The sequence below is a fragment of the Fulmarus glacialis genome, unplaced genomic scaffold (genome assembly GCF_000690835.1).
Source record: "Fulmarus glacialis isolate BGI_N327 unplaced genomic scaffold, ASM69083v1 scaffold22767, whole genome shotgun sequence".
Taxonomy (NCBI): domain Eukaryota; kingdom Metazoa; phylum Chordata; class Aves; order Procellariiformes; family Procellariidae; genus Fulmarus; species Fulmarus glacialis.
Genome location: NW_009224102.1, coordinates 7,240 through 34,739, shown reverse-complemented (window position 1 = coordinate 34,739; position 27,500 = coordinate 7,240). Strand labels below are relative to the sequence as shown.

Below are 27,500 nucleotides of genomic sequence, written 5' to 3'. Positions count from 1 at the left end.
GCGCGAGGCAGATGTAGAGGGCAGACTGGCACCCTTCATTTATTTATTAGCTCCAGTTACATTAGCATCCTAGGCAATCTGTAGAAACAAGGAAAATCTACAACGCCTGTATAAGATGCTTATCCGCGTTGAAATAAAGAGCCTTTAACGAAATAAGGATTTGTTACGCTGTATTATATTTTTTAAAGCATCAAAACTCCCTTTTAAATCTCATTGCTCTTTGTTTATTTAGGAGATTCACAGCTTTTTTTCTTGGTGTGAAACAGAAGAGCCACAGAAACAGCTCTGAAAGCCTTTCCTTTTCCCCAAGGAGCACGGCGGTAGGCAGTAAACAGCACCCTTTTGCACCACGTATTAATTACATAATTTTTATATCATTCTCATTCTAAAGCACGAGAGAATTTTTAATGGAAGCGTTAGGAAACACAGTCTCATCTGCAGGAGGCCTAAAATAAATAGTAAGTCCTGTACCGCACTGTGCACTGCCTATCCTGCCTGCTGTTTCCCCAGTTTCCACACCCCTGCAGCACCCCGGCCTCCCAGACCCCTAAACACAGGGGTCCCATAGAGTATCCCCAGATCTCTCACTCCTGAAAAAGATTATTAAAAACGAGGGAATTCAAACAAGTTTTGCAGAAAAACTTTAATGGCACACATGGCAGACCAGACCCTTGTGCCCGTACCGCTTTCAAACTGGAGCACTATCCTGCCCTGGTTGAAATGATTTCAAAAAATGTGGGTTTGCAGGAAGTTAAGCCTAATGACATCTTGCACGCACGATTTTCACAAAGTCTTTCTGCAAACTATTCAGTTAAAAGACAGCTGATCAGAGAAATGATTGATTACAGAAATACCATTGCTCTGAAATAACACTTAAGTAGAAGAACCAGGAGGTGGCATGTCCGAGGGGAACACCTCTAACCTCTGCCAAAGACACACGGACCCAACACACCCTCAGGGACGGGAACGTATCCTACTGCCACTTTCTCACAGCTATTTGTGAGAAGAGCACAATCTTTCAACCTTTAAAAAGCACTTATCATAATTGTAGGGTTGTTTAGACAGAAGTCTTCTGTGGACACAAATTAAGGAGTCTGATCCTGCTCTATTTCTAGTTGAAGGAAAATAACTTCTTATATTTTAAATTTCTCCTCCACCGTGAAGTCCAAAAAAAGACATCTCCCATTTTTACTTCATCCTTTTTTGACAGTCAGTAACTTTTCAGGATTCTCAACACCTTTTAGAATATGACAAAAAGGATTCAAATCTCACTAAAGAGCAAGAGCTCTCAGTCAACGCCTCCCACCCCCTGCAAACTCCTTTTATCCTTGGTCACCAAGTGGAAAAGAACAAATGAATCTTGGTTTGTGTGTCTAGCACAGAGCACAGCTGCCTGTACTTTTCTTCCCTTGTACTTACTCAAGTAAAATCTTCAATAAGATGAGCAGAAACTTTTTTTTTTTAAACAAAAGAATGAATCCCCAAGAGACAGTATAAATCCTTTTTTGTGAAAATTAAATAAAATTAATCCATGGCTTTCCCACTGACAAAAGGCATCACCTTGTAGTTATTCAACAAGATCAAAAAAAATTTTTAAAAGCTCAGAATGAAAAGCTATAAGCAGGCAGGGCCAAAATTAGTGCGCCTTCCAGGTTTAGCCACGTAAAAAAATGTTTTACACATCTGCCCTGAGTTACTACGCCGAAGACAATTCCTAGACGTAGCTGATAGGGCTGTGAATGCTGTCTGCCTGCTTAGCACATCTCCCTGCCCCTTGTCACCCAAAAGCCCAATGACAACTATTGCTCAGCATAAGTGACCCAGAGTGACCTCAGTAATTGTATACGGCATCAAGTAAGTGCGCAGTAATCCCACTTCATTGTTTACTAGAGCAGTTTTATTAGCGCCTGGCACCACTGTCAACATCAAAAATACGGCGGGCAAGGAGTACTTATCAATAGACTACGTGCACTTCCAATAACCAACGATCTTGAAAAGTAAAATATTTTGCTAAGAAAAATATATTCTTTATTTGCATGTGTTATGACTCAAAGAACACAGTATTTTCTACACGAATTATCAGATATATGAAAAGCTGCTGTCCACATCTGGACTTCAAGTCAGTGTTATGTATTTGTTAAATCCACACAAGCGGTTTGATATTGATATCTGAAAATTCAGAAATCTTGGTACCGATGAAAGCTAGGAGGTTGGAGATTGGCAGAATTTGTTAAAAATAAAGGAAAAGAAAAAGCAGTATTGGCCAATGCTTGCTGGGTCTCTCTCACTGGAGAGTTTTTACCAAGCCCCCAGAGCCAGAGGGAAGAGCAGCTATTTCTCCTGCAGGAATTTGTTTGCGTTTCTTGGCCCACCCTCCCAAGCAAACATCCTGGCAGCCCTGGCACAGAGGAAAGCCCATCACCAGAGAAGGCACACGCTGCCTCCAGGACCCACCGTCACTCATTTCTGTTACATTTCTTGTTTTTCCTATTACAGACACAGGAACGGGCAGTGATGAGACATGGACAAGCATTAAAGGATTGATATTAATACTGTATTTTTGTCCTTAAAGACAAACACAGCAAAGTGTACTATAGATCTTTACAATAGATTACCCTTCAAATTCTAATGCTGCCTGTATTCCTATTCCGATTGCTTTAATTCAAGAGGTAGGTGTTACCCTCATGGATGCTAACATATAAGAGTGTCTCCACCACCTACAGAATGAGCTTAGGCATATTGCCATTCTAAGGTAAAACTGGTATATGTGAGTATCTCCCCTCCATCCTTGAAGACTATACAAAGACCCCTTAGTCTGACCAGCTATACTTGGACACTCCTGTAGTAAAACACATCTGCCCTTGCCTTCCTCTGCCTGTGACAATGAGAAATTCCACCTGTTTTGCGGAAGGAGTAACTTTAAATTTGATGCTCCCAATAGGAAATGTCACTACTGTATCAGCTTTGTAATCAGATGAATTCATAGTAACAGGGTCAAATTTCTTCCCAGAATACACAACATGCTTCCCAATAACGAGCTTCACAAACATTCAAGGGCAAAATTTAATCCATAAGTTACACTACACTTCACCCTTTTTAAGAGACCTATTAAAACACATATGTATCATTTATGATTATGCAAAGCAAGTAATTCTATTAATCTAAAGACTTAAGGCTACTTGTAGCTATCTGGAAACATACAACACAAACTTAAAAATTTTGCTTGTTTTATTTTAACCTTTTCAGTGTTTCTTGGTTTCGACCAAGCTCCTAAGGAAGCAAGGTCAGCACATAGTACGTAAGGATCTGCAGGACTTTTTCTGCCATGACTCTCATTTCCTTCTTCTGGCCCTCACCTATTTCCATATCCCAACTCCCTCTCCTTTTTCAATGGTTATCTTCCACGGAAAATAATTCATTTTCTCAAGCATAAAATCCAACGTTCCCTTTTCTGCTGCCTCCAGCTCTCCCCTTGGTGTGGTAGATTCTCATGCCCTCTCCCCTCCCCACCACCCCTGCACGGCTCTCCAACATCTTTTTGGAAGAGGGACCTGAAGAGAAACGCCATGCGCCGCTGGCAGACTGCACCAGCTGATGAGGGACAGGCTGGAAGAGGAGGAAAACCACAGCAGCGGCGGTGTTAACTTTCCCAGGATTTAGTTCATAGTGACTGGTATTTTTAGAACTACTATTTCCTAAGATCTGGTTTCATTATAAATACTACGGTGTATGCAACATCTTTAATGTTTTTTTAAAAACACACACACAACATATGTTTCAGAATACAAAATTACAACCAGAGCATGCATGCATTTGGAAGTATTGCTTTTGCTTATTAACTGAAGGGAGCTCACTCTTAAAAGAGCTGCATTCATTCACACAGTTAGATGACCAGGTATTAGGTAATTAAATTACCTACCCACTGTCAAGTCCAGTGGGATGTAACTTGGGTCTTCATTAAGTACAGAACTGTAGGTGTAATAAAACACATCCACGTTTCTCTACCTGTTTCCAAAATACAGGTTAGGGCTGGCTGGAGAGATGTTCACTCTTTACTTGCAGAATAAATACTGCTTGGACCATAGCAGTTCAAACTTCTCAGACTGCCTCAAAGCAATGTAATCTTTGAAAGGATGAAGAGAGTGCAACATGCTAATGCATTCTTCTATCTTTAGCATATTCAGCCTTTTGCTATTTGCTGAAGCTTCCAGTCAGTGACTAATTGCGTGAGCACTTAACACGACAAACTCGTTTTCCTACAGGTCAAATAACAGCAATTACCTTTGCAAATAGCAAACAGCAAACCAAGCTCTGCTCAAGTACATGAAAGGCAGGTGAAATACAGGACTAATACTGCACTCGTGTGTGGTCATTAACCCAAGGAGGCTGGATTATAACTGCCTAGATAGCTGGTTGTAAAACTTATGTATGCTGAACAAAGCATATCTTTTATTTGTGCAAGATATTCCAAGGCTTAACCAATGAAATCCTTTATTTAAAAACATTAGCATATAATTGCAGATGTAATTTCTGTAATATATAATTTTGCTACAATTTGTACCAGATAGGATTGAATGATTTGGTATTTCTGCAGTCTTCATTCGGAGTTTTAATATTCTTTGTGAAAATATAGCTTTTATCTTGCTATTAGGAAAGACTGCAAGGAAGACATATAGTACACCAAGTATGGGAAAACTCATTTTCTCAAAATGTAATAAGATGACATTCTAAGTATTTTCACTCAGTATGGTGTAATTTTTCATATTCACATGGCTATGTGTCTCAATTTCAAAGTCTGCCATACAATGATTTGAAAACTTCCTTAAAATTATTCTAAATGAAATGCCTCCAACTACAACTACATGTATTATTTGTAGAGCTTCCACAACCATGGCATTACATCAAAATTTAAAAATCATGTTGTTTCCGCTAGATATATCATCACTTGAAAAACAGTCTCCTTACAGGATGCAGTAACAGCTGCCATATAGATGGCTACAATGTAGAGCCAAAAAAAAAAGCACCATTTTGCAGTCTGTTTCCTGATCACAACCCGCTTTTAGGTTTCACAGTTGTTTCCCGATTAACAAAATAGTGGCCTATCATGTTCACTAGCATGTATTTGTATTTATATTTAGATATACTTTGATATACTTTTGCTCACAGTATTTAAGAATAAATCAACTTTTCAGCAACTAAGACTATTGTTTAAGCTAATGAACAGGACTTGTAATTCTGCAAACCCAATTATCAGTTAATATCCTACATATATAAATATGACAACAGGCACTGACTGGGCAGCTAGTGAAAATGTTAACTTTCTATAGCAAAATTCTGGGCCGGGTAACCATTTTCTGTTAAAGACCAAAAAAAACCCAGCAAAAGGCAGCTCTATCTACTGGAAAAGTGATCATTAGTAAATGAAGGGTAGCATTTTTCATAAGGAGTCAAGCTGCAGTGGGAGACTGGGACAGGACAGTGGCAGAGCTAGAGAGAGCTGCTGCATGAATAGCCAGTGATACACAAGGTTGCTCCTCACTCTCTAACTTCTTGAAAATTATCATTACAGCCTCATGAGTCCAAGCCTTTAATAGCCTTCAGGAACAATTAACCAAAGCACATTAGGTTAACACACTCTACCGACCTTTCTCCTCTCAGAAGCAGCAGCCTAGAGAGATCTCTACACGAACATCTCCACCATCTGACTAATTGAAAAAAAAAAACCATAGGCATGACTGAAGACTAGAAAAGACTATTTCCAAAACTGTGAGCCTAAAACTAGATTTATCTGGAACTTCGGGAAAGGGAGGAACCCAGCTGCACCCACCCGGGGGTGGTGAGGGAGCAGCTCAGAGCGGAAGTCTTTTCAGAAAAGAGTGCAAACGAAGAAACCGTGAAATGCTACTCTGAAGACAGAGTAACATATGCCCCAGCTGAAATGGAGTTAAATCATTCTTAATTAAAAAAACTACGTAAACAAGTAATTACCAGTTAAAAAAAATCTGCAAGTGGAAGATGTCTTTTTGTTTAATCTATTAGACTAAAAAACCCAATACCTTTAATTTTCAGATGCATCAGGAAAGAAATTAATCCAGAAGAATACATGAATATAATATCCTTAGGTATCAGCAAACTGTCTGCATTCTAGAAGTGCAGTAATACAAGGATTGAGAATCTGGACAACCTTGCTGAACAAACTTATAGTAAATGGATTGAATCGAATAGAATAAAGTGAATAGAAGTGAATAAAGGTTAATGCATCACAGGAAAGAAACTTAACTTTGCTACTAATATAGTTTGGAATATTAAAGAACTATATACCCCACTAATTTCTAAATATCTACTCCAGTGTAAAGAAGAACAAGAACTTCATTAAGAAATGAGATCAGAGACGGAGTTACTAAAAAAGAGCTATTGTGCTTTAATTTACACCTTAGTGCAATGTGAATTAATTTCCATGTCCAGACAAATCTTTAGGACTAGCATCTGCCTCTACTCCCTCACAGAAAATGCTGGCCTCTTGGTCCTGCAGTGAGGCACTTTATACATGTTAATACTTTGAAAAGCAAGCATAAATTTCAGGCACCACTACCAAGAGACTAGCCAGAGGCCGAACAGAGAAATATTTCTTTATAGGCAGCCTTAAAGAAAAGTTTTGTGGTGACAAAACTGTTAAACATTTTTCTAGTTGGAGAACCGTACTGAATTGCAATCACTGATTCACTATCATTTCTTTCTGATGTCACATATACTTCTCTATTTTGTTCCCTTTGTTTTCAATCTGGATTATAAAAATGAAGATTTCTCAAGCTTATTTCCCCTTTCTTCCCATCTATTTCATTTTGCTCTCTCTTCTCATTTTGCTTGTTTGTACATTTTACCTCCTTTCCAGAACACACGTTTAAAATTTCAGATTTGCAGTTATGTTTAAACACCAAACCCACCTCATGTTATTACTTGCGCTGCAATTTTTCTTCCTGACAAACTGAGTCCCATTATTGCAAATATCTCTTGTGGATTAGTATAGTTCAAGTAAAGCTGCAGAAACAGCCCTTTTCAAGTCATGATGAAAAGCACACTCCATGCTCTTAAAAAAAAAAAAAAAAAAAAAAAGACAACTTTGTTACCTTGTTCCTTCACCGCCCTATGGATCTGACATTTAAAAGCTGCCTCAAAATTGGGGGGGACGTAGAGAGTTGCTGCATCTCTAAGTTTTCTTTACTTGTGAGTCCTGCCTCAGTTTACTGTACTGACTGTTCTTTGCTGTATGGGTAAAGCTCACATACATATAGCTCATATATGAAAAGCAGCAGTACTGCTAGCTTTTCTTCCTTGTTCTATTTCCTCAAACTCTTCCATGCAAAATAATCGATTAAGTTTCCTCTACAAATGTTTTAAGACAACTGTCCCCAACAGCTTTTGATATTAGGTATATAATCAATAGTTATGCTTTCTCCCACAAATCACTTTCCATATTTCTGCTTTCTACTTAGTGTAAGCAGTTCTTACATGCCAATTTAAAAATCAGTAGACCATAAGGCCGCTTTAATAAGCACCTTCTGTTTGTGGTCATACCACCTTTAGTAGATGGCAACTACTATTTCCTGGTTAGAGAAAGACAGGACTACATTATCAGTAGTTACTTTAAAAATTTTTTTTATAGAAATTCTAATCCATTCCTTCCTGTTTAGTCAATTTTGCTCCCATATTATCTTTTGCTCACTTTTTACATCTAACAGCTTCACACAGTCATTCTGAGACACCGGTCCTTACCCACTGATTTTACCTGAACTGCACCATCCACTTCACTTTCCACGTTCTACAATGCGCCTGTAAAACTCCAGCAACCTACCGACATGCACGTCTGACTAAGACCTCCTACCTAACATCAGGAAGATGTCTTTCATACTCCTTGCTCAAGAAAACTTCAAGAAAACAAGAACTTGTTTTAGGTGTTTAGGTCTTGCCACGTACAAGCATATTTTCTGTAACAGCATCTAGCTTTATGCTCGTAATTGGGAAGTACGAGCTACCTACTCCAATCATTTTTCCAAACAATGGGAGACAATCCAGTGTTCTTTGCGCCTTCGGTATTTATTGCGTTTTATTGTATGACACATCTTTATCTGTAGTACCCATTCTTTAATATCTTCTCCAAATCAGGAAAATCATTACCTTTTTTATTTACGCAATTTGCCCATTATAAAATTTAATGTAATATTAGCTGTATGTAGTAATTTACAAATGCTAAGCATCCTTCTACTTTCCACTCCTTCCTAGCCAGATTCAACTTCATACCTAGACTCTCAATTTGTCTGCAAATCTCATTTTAATAAAAAGTTAATTTTCAACATGCCCTAGCGGCTTGTCGTTGCCTCTTCAATTTCACACTCACTTTAAGCCACTGCAGAAAACATCACCCCACATTCACACTCCTGCAAATGGCCTTGCTTCCTTCCCGACTTCCTGCATTTTGGTTCTTCCTACGTACTTCAGTTCACTTCTGCTTCTCATTCCTGTCTCTCAATGTCTTTGTATTTTACAGAAGCAGTGGGAAGTTTTAAAAAGTGTTTTCAGATGGCTAACATGAACAAATCTACTGATATCCTTTGCACTTATTAGGAGGTACGCCATTTCACAAAGCAGCAGTGCTTTTTCACCTAGAATTAATTTTATCATTGGTTTAACTCTCAGAGGAATAAATTTATAGGAATCAAAAGCACATACAGCACCGTGGATTGCAAGATAATCTGTTAACATGACAAAATGCAATTAAAGACTTGCTGTCGTATTTATTGGCCGGATCATTGAAGTTAAAAAGTTAAATTAAGACGGAGGCATAAAAACAAGGTATTTGGCCTATCTCATTGGGCTACCGATCCCCAATTCGTAAACTCAGATAAATTACACCAGTTGTCTACCTCAACCAGGTATCATAAGCAAACAGTCCCTCAACAGGGATAATGGAATTGGACATACGCGCTCCTCTAATGCTTTTTTCAGCTAGTTTATTAAGATAATAGGCACCAGTATCTTACACAAGGCTGCCAAACTGAGGAGCATAGATACATTGCAGTCTGCCATCACCACTAGCGAGGCACTAACCCCGTAACCCAAGCTAAAAACTCGTGCAACTCTAGGACCTTAAAAACAAGGCAGGGATCAGACCGCTGCCACAAATTGCATATCGTAACGGGTATGTGAGGTATCACTACCTAGAAAAAATAAAAGCCAATTGTTTCATTACACAGATCTCGCACCTTAAAATGCTCTAAGATCTAACTTAAGACCCTTACTTTAAAATAATCTAGTTGCTTTTGACTTTTATCAGAAACCAGTGTTCATTACAGTAACATACAGCTCATGAAGAAAATCATTCTTCCTTTGATTTAGGTATCCTCAATATCTCAGAGAAAGTAAGAAACCAAAATTTGTAAGGAAGTGATGATTTTCTATGTAATTTGATGATATAGCTGGGGAAAACGGGACTTTTTAGGGGGCGTTAAGTTCCTCAGTAGATTTATAGTTTGATGACTTCCCACTACACTCATTGCGTGCCTACAGTTTTGATATATTCTTTTCAAATATGCTTGCATAAAAGTGCAGGAAAGGGTAAGTTTGATAACCGTAATTGTTTCATACTGTGAATTATGATTTTTCAGAAAATTTAATTTTGTAGAATAAAGTTATCAAATAATAACAACAATAATAATAATAATTATTATTATTTTTGTATGGAAGGTTTTAAGAATTCTCCATTCATTCACCAAGATTATGTGTTAATAATACACCTGAACAAGCTACAATTTCAGAGAGATCTTACTTTTTAAAGGGATCCTATAATACCTATTTAAAAAAAAAAGCAATACATCTAGAAGGCAGCAAAGGTCCCTTAAACAGTTTCCACACTGACTTAGCAAAAAGGTCTAATAGTCCAAATGAAGAAATCTTAGGACCAAAAAGAACTTCTGCCCTTTTGAGTGGTCAAATTCATTCACAGACCATGCATTAACTCCTTCCATTTTCTAGAGTGGACCTGGTCTAATAAAGGCTCGCTCCAAAATAAAGACAGCCAAACAAGCTATTATCCTGAGAAAAAGCAACACAAGTTGCTCAAAGAATAAAAAATGGCACTAGAAGATGTAGTTGTATCATACAGCATAATCTTCTTACTGTTACAGTATTAGCACAAGACTAGCTTGGCCTGTCAGCAGAGGACAAATCGTTCTTAATGTTTCATCTCCACTGCTGGAATGTAAAAAGCAATTTTCCAATAATTTGTTGCAAAAATGGCCCAAAAAATGGTTCTCAAAACCATTAGATTGGTCTCCAAAGGTGCCTATGGGCTCTGATGTTGACCACAGAAGACAGTTGTCTCATCACAGGAAAACAAGAATCAGAAATCTAACTAGTTAATAGTGGAGAATAATGCTCAGGCACAAGTAATTCTCTGCAACTGCGTCACAGCATCAATTTGCAGTTGACAGGATGTATACTGCATTACAAAACAAACCTTACTAAACCCAAACCAAGTGCACTTGAACCGCATTGCTACAAAAATAATCTTAGAAGGAAGGCATGTGGGTCCTGGCTTTGCCATGGATTTCCTACGAAATCATGAAGAAACATTTATTATGTCAGTCATTTGCTAAACTGGGAAAATAATCTGCCTCAGAAATGTAAGATTAACCTAATGACTGAGATGTTTTTGTTCTACAGCAATGAGATATTCCAGCTCAAGTTCAGGGAATTAACGTATTTTTCTAATACAGGCAGCTGCCCTAATCAAAAATCCTTCATATGTCTGTCAGAAATCAAGGAAATTCTCTACTGAGAACGCATATTCTTAATCAGTTACTGAAAAGTCTCATCCATAATGTTAAAAAAGGAAAGACTGTATTTTGAAAGATGATTACAGAATTAAACGTCCAGATATCTGTCTTTTGGCAATGAAGAGGAAACAAAATTCACTATAAAAGTAGCACTCAGTAGTAAGAATTAATAATTTCCTTCAACATATGAGACTGCAGGGTCTTCTCAGTATCTAGTTAGCAAGTCTGGACTGATCACAAACAGCCTAATCCGAAACCACATGAACAACGCAAATCTTTTTGGTTAAAGACTTGATCCAAAAACATTTAAGGGGACAGACTCTGCACAACTATTCTGGGACCTCTGTTTCCAGAATACTTGAATTTGAGTGTAATTACTATCCCAGCTAATGAGACCGCTTAGTACATTAAAAAACAGGCTTCTAGAATATTTAAATGCTATACTGCTTTCCCCACTTAAACACTGTACAAGTACCATTTTCAAAGTGGATTCCCCTTCTCCCTCCCTTTTAAACTTCAGCTTGATGCCTTCAAAGGTTAAGCTAAGGCTTAACCTAAAGGCAGGCTAAGCCTGCCGGGCTTCCATCTATGGGAATAGCCCCACTATTCATAAAACAGAATAAAGACAAAAATAGACGTACAGGTACTTTTAAATCTATATGAGTTGGTATTAGTGCTTAGATAACTTATTAAGCTCCCTTAGGCCTGAATAATTGGCTACATAGAGATGCACTGAAGTTGGAAAATAAAAATACAGACTACACATTCCCATGCTTTAGAAATGAAAGCTATGTAGGTGACACTTCTACTGAAAGGAGAGGGGGATTAGCTCTACACTGTCTTTAATTTTACAGGTCAACTCAAAATTACTTACACCTTATGTGAGGTTGGTTTGTGGTTGTTTTTCTTTTAAACACTCCATGCAATTAGAATTATAAGATTAAAAACCCATTTAAGTCAGCTGCACTTTTTGTAAGGCAAAAGACTTGTAAAGACAATTGTCTTCACAAGTTCATTATGTTGTTCCTATTTTAAATTCATCGGTGTTGGATTAGCAGAGAGAAGAGCTGCTCTGACTTCTGATTTCAATACAAAAAGATGTCATGTGCTAACATTCATTTCACATGCAGCTAGGTAGGTGCATTTACAGTTTATTTCATGTCTTAGGAGAAAGATGAAATGTGAAAGCCCATCATAAAAGCAGTACAGAAACTCACAGCCTAGCAAAAGAGAGATGGAATACAACTGACATCCCAGTTTCCTCCCACCTCTCCCCATCTCAGCAGATAGAGAAGAAATACCAGAAGTTAGGGTCAAGTATTTAAGCTAAAGATTCTGATTTTGGAGTAATGAAAGGACACTGGCACAGGTAAACCCCTAGACTTGCCAAAGAAAGGTCAGCCTCGACCCATAAGTTAGAAGGAAAACCCTGGTTACTGACCAGAAGTGGAACTGCTATTTTTATGTACACCTGTACAGAACAACTAAACACAGCTGGTAGTTCTGCCCCCCTTGCTAGAGAGCACTCAGAATAATTACAGTTTCTTTTCAGTAAAGCACTGTTTGATACTAAATCTCATTTCTTTGTTGCTTTTCACAGTGAAAAATGAGTTAGCTTCTACACCCTGACTCGAACAAGTGGTGTCCATGTAGAATTAGACATATTCTAGGAAACTGCTGTTTGAGACAACAGAGATCCAGTCAGTTTGATACTTCTTCCCCCTACCCCTCAAACCGAGCGTTTTGTGGCTTTTCTGCTATAACTGATGATTCAGAAACCCCGAGTAAAGTGTTCTAAAACTTTCTGTAAAATAGAGCCTCTTCAGTAGATGGACAGCAGGAAATTATTTGATTTGGACTGCGAGGACTTTACTTTTAACTGCTAGGATAGATGCATTGTTATGTAGACAAAGACCGGACAGAAAAATACAAAATACTTTCATATAGCATTTGCATTAAAGAATGTTGCAAAACGCCTGCCAGTTTTAAGCACTGCATTAAAAAATAGTATGTAGGCTCTCAGCTGATTTCTTGCACCTAATTTGCACAGAAGCACACTGTGCTTCTCAGGGATCTCAGAAATACCAAGATAGCTCTTCTTTGCTATATTTGGCTCCTTTAAGCTAGGATGCTAAGAGCAGTACTTGGTCTGATGTAAAGACACCAAGCACACAACAATACCAAACCACCATCTGTAAAAGCAGCATGTAACTAACACAGCAGTTTTACTGATAATCTCCATCACTGGCAGAAAAATATTTGGCTAAGCATTAAACAGAGAACTGGTATCATACCATAATGTAAACTACCTAAACTGAGGAGATGCAGCTCACAGCAAAGCAGACAAGAGTCTCAAGAAAATGGGTGAATTTCCCCACATTCAAACTTTAGCCTAGCGTTGGAAGACGCTTGACTCGTTTTTGCTGTATGTCATCAGGGTGACGCAGCTTGCTTAGAAGTCCAGTCTGAAGACTTAGCAACATGGTGAAGCATCGCTATAAAATCTCTGTGATTCACTGAATCAGCCAGTGCTTGGGCAGAGAACTGACCTCGAATATAGATCGTAGCAGAAAACTGCTCACACAGGTGAAAAAGATCATAGTCTAGACAGTTTTTTGCAACTCTGCCAGCCTGGGAGAAAGGCAAAACACAGATAATACTACCGAATTCAAGTAGTTAGTGCAACTTTACAGCTGGTCAAGATTTCTATGTGTTGGAGGCACGGAAGTACACTCTAAGAGCAATGAAAAATGTTTGAGCTTTTGCAGAAATCACAGACCGCTGCAAGTCTGTCGTGCAAGCTAATGATAACACCTCATCAGTGCAGTATCTTCATTTGATTCAGACCAAAGATCAACAAGAATTATCAAATTTAATTATTTAGAAATACCTGTATTTTTCTCATTAGTAAATTTAAAAAGCCCACAGATTGACCTTATTTTAACAATTTCTGCAAATGGAAAAGAAAAAAAAAAAATCACAGAACTTTTCTGGAGGTAAAACTAAATTTTAGGAATGTCAGTAAATATGACAAATAAACATGTAACATCTAACTCTGTGCCTTTTTTTTTAACAGCTAAGACTAGTAGCAAGAACAGTAGAAACTTTGTGGCATTATGAAAAGAGAAACTTACCTCCATCTGCTTAGTGCCAGAAAATTCTGCTGAATTAAAAGTCTGTCAGCTCATTTTAAAATTCCATAGTACTTCTAATACTCATCTTTAACACACAAAAAAGCATGTGGAATATAATTTTTAAATATCATTCTTAAATTGAATTTACAAAAAAAACAAACCCTGAGTTATGTTTAGTCACATTTTATGTAGAGAAATTAAACTTTTATCCTTTAACTGTAAATTGTACAGTTTCCTGCTCAGGCTTACCAGCACTGAGATTTTTATTAAGGGCAAATACTGTGGAATATTCTGAGGTTTTAAACAAGTATTTATACTGCCCATCCTGCTCAAGTACTACTGTGCAGAATGCAAGTACTACTGTGCAGAATGATACGAATATATTGATAACATTTCCCTGAGGAATGCTAACTACCAGGCAACAATAATGGGCAAGTAACATACACTTACCAGGGCAGCAATTCCTTTTTTTAGGGCGTGGGGCAGGGCTGGGGACATTGCTCTGTATTAAACATTTTAGCTTGCATCCACAGCATTTTTTCGGGTAACTTGCAACCAAAAAGTCATGCCTTGGGGACTACTTTAGAGTGCATTTTTATAAAGAAAACCTAGTAGGTTTTCTAGTAGGTTGAAGTAGCTAGTAGGGGTGTCAGGGGCACCTATTTGTCCTTTTTAAGATTCATCCCAGTCTATTTAAGACCAGTCCATTTGAAACTTTACATTCTTCATTATAAATGAACTGCACTTTCTTTCACTTACTTTTTATATAATGATCAGTCATCATCACCATGGAGTAAGATTTCTGGCATAGTTTTACAACTAGACAGAATTTACAATTCCCAAAGCCACAGTCAGTCAGTACTAGAACGATGAAATTCCCCTAGTGAAATTAAAACTGCTACACTAAGGCTCTTGGTGTAAGGCTTGCCATTCTAATTTAGTATGAAGGAAATGTTTCTTCATGTGTGAACTTGTCAGCACTATCAGGTTATGCAGGCAGACTTTCAAAGCATACTGCTTGTACTAAAACTATTGATTACTGCAATGTCTATGGAAAATCTGGAGAGAGGGGTCAATTGACATAGCCGAGGGAAAGAAAGCTGCAAGCTAAACTTCCACCAGCAAGATGTGTTACAAAAGCAATTTTCTGTAAACTTATTCAGTCACTTATCTTCAATTTATATTAATTGCATATTAGTAAAAGTGCGCAACACCTTTAAGTAGATGAAAGCCTATGTGTATTAAACTACCATCATTCTATTCTCCACAATAGTAACATCAATGAGAAGGCTTCTTACACCTCAAGCTCCTGTATGATACGATGTAATTACAATTTTATCTTCTATCTGTGATAAAGTACAAAAGAGTAAACTGTAGAGATTAACTAAACCAAATTTCAGGGAAAGATTAAATGAAACTCAATTCAGATCTATTCCCACAACATACTGCGTATCACAGGCTGCTAAATGTGTTTATGTGCTTTACAAACGCAATACCATTACAATCTCACCAGCAGCCATGGAGTTCCATAAGCATAATTAAGAGACATTAAGAGCACCAGGCTTCTTCTGCAATAATTAGGATGTAAAAAAATTTGTCATGGGATTAGTTTTGGATTTTTTTTTTTTTGTTTTGAAACAAAATCAGGAAAGTTACAGAAAGGCAGAAAAAAGTTACAAATATTTCATTACTAGGGAATCTCCCCCCCCCGCTACTTTCTGCCCCATCAAAAATGGTAAGTAGAATCATGTTTCTTAAATTCAAAGAACATGTCTGAACCGCCCAAAGACAGCTTCTTGGTAAGGACTCCTGGGACCTCCTTGTCATCTGAAAGATGAATTGCAAGGGCACATTGAAAGATACGGCCCATCGGAATACCTGATAGAGTCCACAATTCTTACAGCAAATACACTTCTAATTCTGCCCATGAAAACATACAAAAATAATCTTTTGATGGATAGGGAGGAATGGAGAGAAGGCAGGCCAATACTGGGTTCAAGACAACAAAAGTAAAGCAGGAAATCTAGCTGGTTTTCCAATCATTTACACACTGCATCAAGTCATGTTTTTGCGCTCCAACTGAAGCTGTATATAATATAAAAAAATTCCATTCATTGTTATTCTAAATATATTCCACTTCAAGATTATGCAAATTATTTCTGTAAGTTATGAGTACCTATAAACTTCTAAGTAATCTAAGTAAATTATCTGTAGACAATTTGCACTGATACGCTCATACACTCAGATTTCTATTTAGTATTTTAAAAGAACATTAATTATGCTGTGTGACCTTATTACATAAACATGTATATACACATCAATGAACATGTATGCATATACAGTTTGAGAGATTCCTGAGGAATCCACAGGCGTGGAACCTATAGCATGTTTTCATTTAACCATAAAAACTAAAATAATCAAAATTTTGTCAGTGAATTTTAAATAGTGCATTTGATTGCTGCTTTACCTTCCTCTCTAACTTTGGAAATACTGAGTACGCTTTTTTTTTTTAAAACTTCTGATCCATCACTTGCTTAAGTAATATATACATGTGTATATATTGGGGAGCAAGCCCTTAACAGAAGCTGGAGGGATGCAGAATTTGACAGAATTCAAATACAACATCTGTTTCCTCCCCTTCATATAGCCTGAAAGCAGATTTGAGATGAATGGTATCAGTATTAAAATAGGACAAGTCACTTCATAGTACAAATTCCAATCTGAAACTATTTTGAAAATATGCTAAACCAGCTCCTAAATTAAGAGAGAACTTAACTGGAAGTTGTATCAGCACCCATACATACACTATAAAATGCCACCAACCAGAGCCAACAGTGTTATACATTTTATTTCTCCAAGCAGGAGAAACACACAGAAGATGTTGGGGGGGGAAGTGGCGAAGACCCTTGCAACTTTTTATTCTTTGACAAGGCATCTTCCCCTTTCCGAAGGGAAACAAAGACCCAGCTGTATCTGAGTTGCCCTTTTTCCCATTTGGTCACACTATGAACATTTTAAACATACTTAGTTTCATGTATAAATGTAGTTCCACTGAGCACAATGAAGTTAGTTCACATGCTAACTTTACCATGTCTGTTTTATCTGCAGGACAGCACATACATAACTACATACCTGCTGCCTCATTTTTGTAAATCTAACCCATTTTAATCTCTGAGTAGAGAGTTATTTTTATTTTGCTTAAACAGTAAAATCAGTGTTTGAAAATCTGTATTTCCAGGACAGATGATATCTGACGGAAGTTGATGGCTTTGCTGCAGTCTAGACATAGAAAATACTAAATCAAACAACTAGGCATCACTTTGCAAGTTATCTTTCTAGTCCAAATGCATGACTTGCAAAGTATTTTTAAAAATGTATTTGATATTAATTCTCATATAAACCAGTATGGAAATATCAGACTGTTTATAGTAAGAGTTTGTTCAGCTATGGTCATAGGGTGTACAGTCATTTCTCTTTCCAGTTTCACACCGGTTCTTTCTTATTCTCCATTTCATGCACTTAATGCAAACCACGGGGAACTGGAGAGAGTAAGCTGCCCTCATTAGAAAGTCTAAGTTTTGTATAGTTATATTACAGGAATCAAATGAGGTAAGACAGTGGACCCTCCATCACACTACTTAACTTTTCAAATTAGTTGATTTAGAGGAACAGTTTGAATTAATAATGATAAAGCCTATACAATTTAGATATATGCATAAGCTCCGTAACTGTTTTGCTGAAACACAGAGTGAGCGTGGAAGTATGAGTACAATTACCAAGCTTCCTCAGCATACCAACAATCCTAGCTCTCCTCCTTTTGGAGAAAGTTGAAGATGTTAAAGCTCTGAAAAACTTTAGCCCAGCAGTCAGTCTACAAGACCTTTGGTGACAGGATCTACTAATAGATCAGCAATGTGTGCTCATTGGAACATGTCAAAACTAAGATTAGTACATGGACCCTGTCACATGGCTTAGTACAATCTGCTTCTAAGGGAACAGACCCAGAGCCAGACGAAATGTTTATACTTCAGGTTAGAAGTGACTTCTATTAAACAGTCTTGTCTCAAGATGCAATAGGACTCCACTCTATAGCAGTATTACTGAAAACTGTCCACAAACTAAATTTAAAAAGAATGCCTTTCTACTTATAATGCCTATCCTTAAACTGAAACATTTCTGATGCCACAGTTCCAATGAACTCTGGAAATGCTCCCATGCTTCTACACTATGAACATTTTTCACTACAAAATTAGTTAAACCCCAAAACGGATCAGATTCCAATCACCGTAAAATCTTCTCACGTGTAGTTAACTGCATGTATACAATGTGCCACAAAAAAATGTGAATGCCGTCTGTGCCGTGGTACAGTTATGCACCAATGCATATAATTTCTTCTCACTTTTGAATTGTTTTATGTAAGAAAGGAAAAATGTCAAAGCTTACGGTATTAGGTACACAAACTTCACTGCAGAAGTCCAAAATTGTTACTGGATGTAAAACACCTGTCACATTGAAGCCATCAGTGAGAAAAAGTGTACCCTAACAAGGGAAAAAAACAATGCACACTCTTAAACGAAGAGCATTTGTACTAACAGGACACAGGAGTGCCAGAATGAATGGCTTGCCTTCACAGAAGTTCCTAGCTAAAAGAAGCCACTGTATTTCATCACAGCAGTGACTCAAAGCCTTTTCATAGTCTGCAAAGAAACTCCGCAGCAAATAAAGTCAAGCATTATTTTATGTAGTAGCACTAATAGGTAAGGTTTAACAGAAGGTGTTCTCTCAGCCATCAGGCTTCTCAAAAACTGAACAAAGAGCATCAGGGAACTCAACCAGCTGACAACTGGAAGCTGGAAGAGATGTAGAAATGAATGAGAAATTGTAATTATAGTTCCCTCACCCATGCAGATGAAGATAACCAATCTGTAGCTAATACAGGGTACACAAGAAAGCTCTGTATTTTTACTTCTGGTTCTTTCAGGTTCAGACATGAGAAAGAAGCTCAAGTTTGTGCCTAAGCTAACACACATATTTCCCCCTCAACACATCAACAGAAGGATCAGCAAATGACTTCAACAAAAGAAAGCACACAATGAGAAAAGTTTTCACTGTTCTCATTACATTTGAAAGTGAGACTTTAAAAGTGTTGTGAACAAGAGTTTTATATAACTAACACTTCTAATAGGGATGTTTCTGTCACCCCACATGGAAAGAATACAACAGAACAGGAAGTAGCTCATGTTTATTCATGTGAAAACAGCAACACACTATAGAAGAGGGTTCATAGTAGTCTCTTCATTAGGCATCACTTCAACTTCAAAAATTAAAATTCCTAACACTTTCCCATTATATTTTTTATGATCAAACACAGAAAATAGAATTATAAAGAAACCCACTAGTGTTGTACCGCGCATCTTCTGAAACTACAAATGTCAATTATGTGGATAACTTTCTGATATTATACAACTTGTAGGACCATGGCAACTATGCAAGATGTACATGGCCTCTATTTACATATTGAGTAGAAAAGACAGGAAAGAAGTTGCATTCACTTTCTAGTGCAAGTCTACAATAATCACACAGACAGAACAACATTTATTAACAGGAATGGAACAAGTCCACACATGAGTAAGAAAAGATCATAAATAATACAGTTGTAAAAAAGATTAAAAATCTCAGACTGAGGTAGCCAAGAATGTGCAATATGGATGTTTGTACAGAGCACCTGTACAGCAGTTTCTCAAAAGCAGAAGTTCACTATAAGAAATGTGGTAGACTAGCAGGGTGGGCATGGATTATAATGGGTATGTCTTCCATTAAGAAATTAACAAAGATCAGCTAGTGATATATACAATATTTTCAGTTGAAAGTACCACTAAACAGAATCTCAGCCAAGAAGTCTATTCTACTTTGACTTCTGATCACTCCAACTTCATCCTGACAGAAGTCAGTTCCCACTTTTCCCCAGCAGAAGAATTTTGGTGGTATGCATAACAATTTTTTTCTGAACTCAGAACCAGATTAAAGTAAAACAGGGGAAGAAAATGCTTTGAAGAAACACAAACATTTTAAACAAAAACAATCATTTTTCTAAATGGTTTTATTTACATTTTTCATATACAAGAACGTTAAATGATACATTCTGACTAGTATCCACACCAGTGTGAATTACATGAATTAAAGATACTGATGTATTGCATATGATGAAATGCAAAACAATCAACCCTAAGCTTTGGTCCCACCCTCTGAATCCTCATACAGCATCTGGTTTGTTACTGAGACATCTAAAATTCAAAGTGTTCATATCAAATAGAAGTTATCTGAACAAATATATCTAGTTTCATTTCTTTAGAACAAGCAGTAACACAGGAGTCTTACTTGCAAAATTCGCAAGACGAAAAATACATATTGACAGCCAAACACTTTACACGCATGTTACTAGCTTTGTATTTATTGTTTCTAGACTTGGGGTATTTGTCACAACTGTCTTGTGCTTATGATTTTTAAATCTTTAATTATGGCAACCTTTCAACCGCTACTAACAACAGTTCAATGTGACCAGGATATAATGCAATATTATACTCAACAACGAAAAAGGTAAAAAGGTGTGGTGTAAACTGGCCTGAAACATTCAGGACAATTACAGATTAAAGTTTCAACTTAGAGCAACTGGAACTAAAAATTCTTTAGATCATTAAAAAAAATGTTGCAAATACATGAACATAGTTTAATAAGTGTGCTTAAGAAGATTTTCAATCTGGTGATTTCTCAAAGGAAACTAGCAGAGAAAAAGGTGACAACTTCAAATGCTTGCTTCAGAACTACTGAAATACTTACAACACTCGTAAAGTAAAAGTTCTTTCAAGTGCATGAAAAGCATTATCAAGTCTTTCTGTATCTAAAAGATGATTCAAACAGTCGAAGAGACAAAGAAAATAGTAATAGACAGCTGGGTCTATGGGATCATAGGGTGTATTACATCAGAATTTATTTTTACATTTCTGTAGCACCTTTTAGCCAGATGCCAAAAGCACTTTAATCACTAAAGTGAGCCTCACAACAACCCTGTGAGGTAGGTACGTATCTGTTTTAATAATGGCAAAACAGTTTAAATAACTTACCCAAGAAGATACAGCAAATCAGCAGAGTGAGTAGGCTAGAATCCAGATCATGTGATCTATGAATTTAACATTATGGCACATGTGGGACTGAGACTTACATGCTCCTTTTTAAAACTGTGAAAGAGGCACTGACATGTGAATTGACTCAAGTTTTCTGGAAGTAGATTTTTATGGGAAAGGTATCAAGAGAAAAATATGCTTTAAGCAACTAGAGAAAACAAGAGTCTGAATAAGAAGAGTGGCATTACTGTACCACTTCCTAAATTTTAGTAGATGCAGAATAGCAAGTTAACTATTTTACTTGCTAAAATACGTACCAAAAATAGACTACATAGTCTGTCAAATTCACCAAATGGAACTCTATTCTCGCAAGTCTCAAGCATTCAAATGCTATGACCCAAAAACTTTGTGAGCTGGGAGTTGTTTCATCCAATTCTTTTATTTCTATGTCCTGCAACTGCTTCTTTGAACGTCAGAAGAAATAAGAACCAGTGTGAGAATCAAAATGTTTTGACCAATTCAAACTTTAATAGTGGAATTCCCATTAACAAACTGTCAAGGCATGCTCTTCCCAGTTAATCTCCATGTTCTACTGACTACCAGTCATAACCAGTCATAACAGAGGCCAAAGCATATAAATCGGTGCTTGGCACATAAAATGGAAACATGAAGTACTCAGTTACTTCAGCACAGTCTGTGTATCAATAGCAGTAAGTTAGATGATACACTAAGTGCTGAGCACTGCTTTACACTATATTCCACTAGGGAACAAAGTCATACACAAAAAGGAAAACAGAGTCAGTGACCTGAACAAACACTGTCATAAAAACAAGAGGTAATCACAGCAGTAAGGCCTGCACTTAGAAGTTTTACATTACAAAATGAACTGGGATATGCAAGGAAACAGTTTTTGTTCATGTAGATTATAAACAATGATTTCTACTTGACAATTGGAAGTGACCAAAAAGAACACATTCCTCAAGTTAGGCAAAGGGAAATTTAAAGATTTCTAACAATTTTTTAAAGAATACAGCTGTTAAAGGGCTAATTCCTTTTTTGTAAGGCCATAAGCATAACCCTCACCCTAGCTCATCTTCCAATAATAGACCACCACTATGTAATAATATTCAGCTCAGATTTATGTCGTTCAGAGGACAAAATTCTCTAGTAAAAGACAACCTGCCAGAAAACAACCCCCACTTTCCTCTCCCTTTTTGTCTTTCTGTGATGCAAAGAGGAAACGTTATCACGTTAAAGAGGAAAGTGATATGCTTGTTTTGACATGAGGAAAAACGCAGCTTACAGATGACTGAAGATCTAGCAATTTTCAGATTTAAATACTGAGGGAGTGAAAGTGAATCAAAAGTAATGCTAAACAAACATTTACCACAGGTTTACTTTCCCAACTCAAGGCTGGAAGTATCTATCAAGACAAACTTTCTAGCAGGAGGAGACTACTAAGATTTCCAAGGAAAAAAGCTTTTGGAAAATACCTTCCCTACATTCCCTGTACATCTTGGGGCTGCAATAAAAGAAGCCTCAAAACAACTCCTCTATCTCAGGTAGCCTTCAAAAATTAATTGAAGTCTTAATTTACATTCAACCACCCTGTTAAAAGAACATTTGAGAAAACATTTCATTTTTAATTTACTCTCAGATGGGACTGTACATATGTATGCAACTTAAAACAACACTGACAACAGTGCCCAAGTGTGTGAATATGTATATTTTTAGAGAGGAATTTGGAAATAAAAAGTTATTTCAGCTTATAGCTACAAATGGTTACATATACTAAAAAAAGGCAGAGATAAGCATGTTGCTTTTAAGTTAAATCGGTCGCTATGTGAGTTTTGAGAGAAGTTACTGGAACCAAGAAAGAAAAGTTGAAAATTTAAGTCATAACTGGGATTTTAAAAATCTGCCTGTTAAGATGAAAGATAAATTTCTAAAAAGTAATCTCTTGCATTTCTTTCAGATATAACCCTTTTCAAGTGTAGCCTCTACCAGAACTCTGCAGTTCACATTTTTCCATTGTTTTAAATAACAGAATCATATATTCCATTCCTCTTATATTTGAAGTGTAGTTATAGGCAGACACACACACACACACACAGAGGAGCTAGTGATCTTTATGCCAATTCTTTCCTTCTCAAATTTACCTTGTGTTACCTGGTTACCATACCTGCTGGGTAGAAGCTGATCTTCCTTCCTTGAAGCAGCATGTAAAAAATTATACCCTAGACTGTTTTAAGCTTTGCCACTGTTAATGTTTCTAAATACTGCTAGATTATAAATTGATTAAAAGGTATCAGTTAAGGGAGGTAACGTCTGTCAATTCATCTCTGAACATGGTTCAAGACAAGAAGCCTCAGACAAGAAGCTTTACGCTGATAATAGTACTTTCTGCTGAAAGAGCTACAATGTAGTACAGGCTTTCTGAGGTGGTCTTACTCAACTTTAAATTTGAGGCATGGGAAAGATAAAGGCTTTAAATAAGCACAGAAATCAGATAACTTAATGTAACCATCAAACTAGAGTAGATTCTAAAGACTAGATCCTGTAGCAAACATTGCAGGGTACAGAAGGCTAATGGATTTGGCTGCAGGGTCCCAAAAGGAAAAACATACATCTGTATGTGTTAGTGCATTCAGTATCTCCCAAAGATGTCCAATCACCAACATTCCAACTACTACTACAAACTACTGGAAACAAAATAGTGAAAATTCTACAATATTTAATTAGGTAATATTAAATTTAGGTTGCGCTATTTTGCACTTTAACATCTTACCATAAACTGCAATATAAAAATTTCTGTTAAGATTCCCATGATCCCAATTTTATTTAATAGTCTTCAAAATTTACTGCCAGCACACATTTGGATATGTAATTTAATGTAAAATAAGATATGATAACTATACAATGCAGTTTTGCCACTCAGATTGCTGCTTAGAAAATTTCACATAAAATGGAAAAAAATTTAGCTATCTCACTTCTCATATACAGAACACAGGTCCCCACCCCTGTAGTTTAGCATGTAGAAGATCTGTTTCTTAAAAACGTGCAGCTAGAAGATGCCCACAAAAAGCATGTGTATTAGTATTAAATATCAGCTACAGAAAAAAAAAGAATTCTGATTATACAGTGCATTTCATGGCGTGTCATTAAAGACTGTTTAAATGATCAATGCACTTAGTGGGAAGTTTTATATAGTTATGTAAACAATCACAATTTTGTTGGGATTTTCAGAAGCTAATGAGTTGCGCTAATGCATTTTCCCCAGCATTTTCATTCCAGAAATCAGCTTCCATCCCACACCCTCCCTGAAAACACTGTTCACAGAAACACTCAATTCCCTAAGAAAGCAAAAAAATTAGAAGATCCAAACATTCACAGAAAGTTATTCAAATAAGTTTGTACATATAAATAAAAAAAAAGTCCTCTAAATAAATGACACGGGAGGCAATAAATTGACACGACAAGTAAATAAAAGGCTAAAGCACTCCAATACCATTGAAACGGTTTTAATGTTGTTGCAATTCCATAATGCAACAATCATCATCTCATAAAAGACCCAATACTTTAGAATTCATTTTAATCACTCCTTTGTACCTATTTTACAAAATAAAGGCAAGGCATATTTAAAATCCCCTTTTCCCTAGATATTATGTGCCTATCTTACTTACGCTTATGAAAGTATAAACTTAAACTCCTATTAAATGTTATATAAGAAAAAATGTAAAAATATTAACCTCTGCTTCAATGTACAGTTTCCAGAATCTGCCAGAACTGGGGAACTGGGCAACAAGGCGTTCATAGGTCTTCCGTGCTTTGTCTATAGGTTGATTCTAAAAATTGAAAATCAAAACAGCATTTACAATATTATGATTTATGTAAATGAATATGCTGATTTTACTCCAGAACCAAATAGTGTGAGTGGACCATAGATAAGGAAATGTAATCCTATGTCACTAAACCTGTGCTTCTCGAATGAGAATGCTCCAAGCGTCAAGGTCATATGGATTTTCTTCTAGTTTCTTTTCAGCTTTCTTCACTTTTTCTGGGACATATTCGGCAGCCTAGAAAAATTAAAAAGAAGAAATAAGAGATCACCAGTAGAGTTTGAAAAGTTCTGTCCCAGCTACGAAGTCAAGCTGACGACAACATTCTGACAGTGTAACATTCCAGATCTCAGGTTTTATGCTGAAGTTACTAAATTGTAATTTTATCTGGAAAACAAGTTATCCCAGTAAGATAACGCACTCTTACCACAACAAGTTCTACATATTTGGTGATCCAGCAAAAAGCCAGACTAAACTGACTAAATGTTTCTGAAACACTAGAACAAATTTGAGTTTGCCAGAAAATTTATTGTACTATGAATTTTAAACAGTTTTACCGACCTGAAACTTTTAATATGCAAAAAGTAAATTCAGACCAATTTTTCTATTACAGACCTCAGCCAAACAAATCCAGTTACTGCATTACTCCTGTATATGCAAGACAGTATTTCATATCACAACTTACAGATTTAACAAGAAACTAGGAGGTGACAATTCTAGCAGCAACATATACATGTTACCCAAGCACAATTTGTTAACTTTCTGACCTGTCAATCAGTGTATTCTTACAGTTGCCTTCCTGTAGCTTTGGCACTAACTACCTTAAACTGCTTTTTTTACATTAGACATTCATATTGGAGTTTAAAAGCTTTTCCGATACTAAAAGCTTTACCAAATTGAATGTTAACTTGTTAGCATAGTTACTATTACGGTATAGGTTAAAGACTTGTGGAAATATCTTACTTTATGGTCTCCAGAAATTTTTTTCTAGATTTAACACTGTTAGCACAAAGTAGATTGTACAGTTAGCACTATACAATCTGATGATCACATACAGACAAGCCTTAAAATACATGCTTGTTAAAACCCTAAACGATATGAAGTTTTTTATTAAGCATGAAATATTGTTCTGACCTGTACTCCAAACAGCTTATTTACTAACTTTCCAAACTTGACTCATTTTCAGGCAGATGTTAGAAGTCCCAAAGCACACGATCAATTAAATTCTTGCCTTCGTGAGATGTAACGATAGTAACCTGCAAATTATTACTACAAGACCTTTCCTGTGAAATTTTACAAGTTAGCTACATAATTACTGTTAGAATATATGATTCTGTATTGTATAGCACAGTGTGACTTATTTACTGTACAGAAAATTCTAAAAAACCCTGTCAATTGCTAAAAGATTATTTCAAGGAAATAATTTTAATTTTTAATATTGGATCTAGGTCAATACATAGCTCTGAAGATGAAAAAGACAGTAAACAGGACAGAGAACTCATACGCCTATCAATTAAAAAGGGAAAGAGAAGGTAACTAGACACTACAGAGGTATGACTTCTAGTAAAATTAACAAGCATCACTATTGTGCTGAAACCAGGACAATCACTATTGCACATCACTCCTGAAGGAAAGCAGAAAGAATACAAATCCAAGGTATTATTAATGGATTTTACTGGAAGACCATTTACAGTGGCATTATATGAAGATAAGCTGCCAGTGGAAAGAGAAGGTAACTAGACACTACAGAGGTATGACTTCTAGTAAAATTAACAAGCATCACTATTGTGCTGAAACCAGGACAATCACTATTGCACATCACTCCTGAAGGAAAGCAGAAAGAATACAAATCCAAGGTATTATTAATGGATTTTACTGGAAGACCATTTACAGTGGCATTATATGAAGATAAGCTGCCAGTGAAGTATTGTACAAAACAGTGACTTAAAAAAGAAATGAAAAGAAAAAGCTGGAGCTAGCAAATGCAGTAAGCCTGAGTTACTTAGGAACATCAACTTTATTTTCAGGAGTGCCCTGCCCCTTTGCTTTTGTCAACACCTGCAAATGCACTACTGTACAACAGTTGCTTATGCTATACATCGCAATTCAACTTAATCTTTTAAAAAAGCTACGTATTTTTGAATATTTTTCAGCACTACCAGTTTTTGTGTCAGTCCTACTAGTAGGATATAATTCAAGGCATATCCCTTAAAAGATTTAAAATTAAATTTACTTATAAAGTGGACAAATGATCAAAAATGTTGCAGAACTCAAACTGACATGTAATAGCAGCCATGCATGAAAGGGAAAAGGAAAAAAAAATCAGTAGGAGGGGCTTTATAGGGGTTTAAGGACCATTATTCTTTGCGATTAAGTTTTCAAGTCATTCTTAACATTAATTGCTCAGTGCAAAGCAGTGTAGCTGGGAAGGCAAGTATCAAGTCCCACAGAAAACTAAATTATAAAATTAATTTGATTTAAAAAATCATATTGAAAATTAGTAGCTCAAAGTTGTCAGCTCAAAAGTAGTAAATTTATAAATTTCCATATGAATATTTTTACATCCCTAAGTTC

The 27,500-nt window shown here is 36.5% G+C and overlaps 1 protein-coding gene across 1 annotated transcript in view; it reads right to left on the bottom strand.

The window, feature by feature from the left end:
- Window positions 1–25,163, bottom strand: part of LOC104069124 (cleavage stimulation factor subunit 3) — a gene marked incomplete at both ends in the record, with an annotated part of 35,432 nt that extends 10,269 nt beyond the window's left edge. Inside the window, 2 exons of the mRNA XM_009582052.1 lie at window positions 24,837–24,932; window positions 25,062–25,163. Of these exons, the coding sequence (XP_009580347.1) occupies window positions 24,837–24,932; window positions 25,062–25,163 (198 nt within the window). The remainder of the gene's footprint in view (window positions 1–24,836; window positions 24,933–25,061) is intronic.
- Between the last annotated feature and the right edge of the window lie 2,337 nt (window positions 25,164–27,500).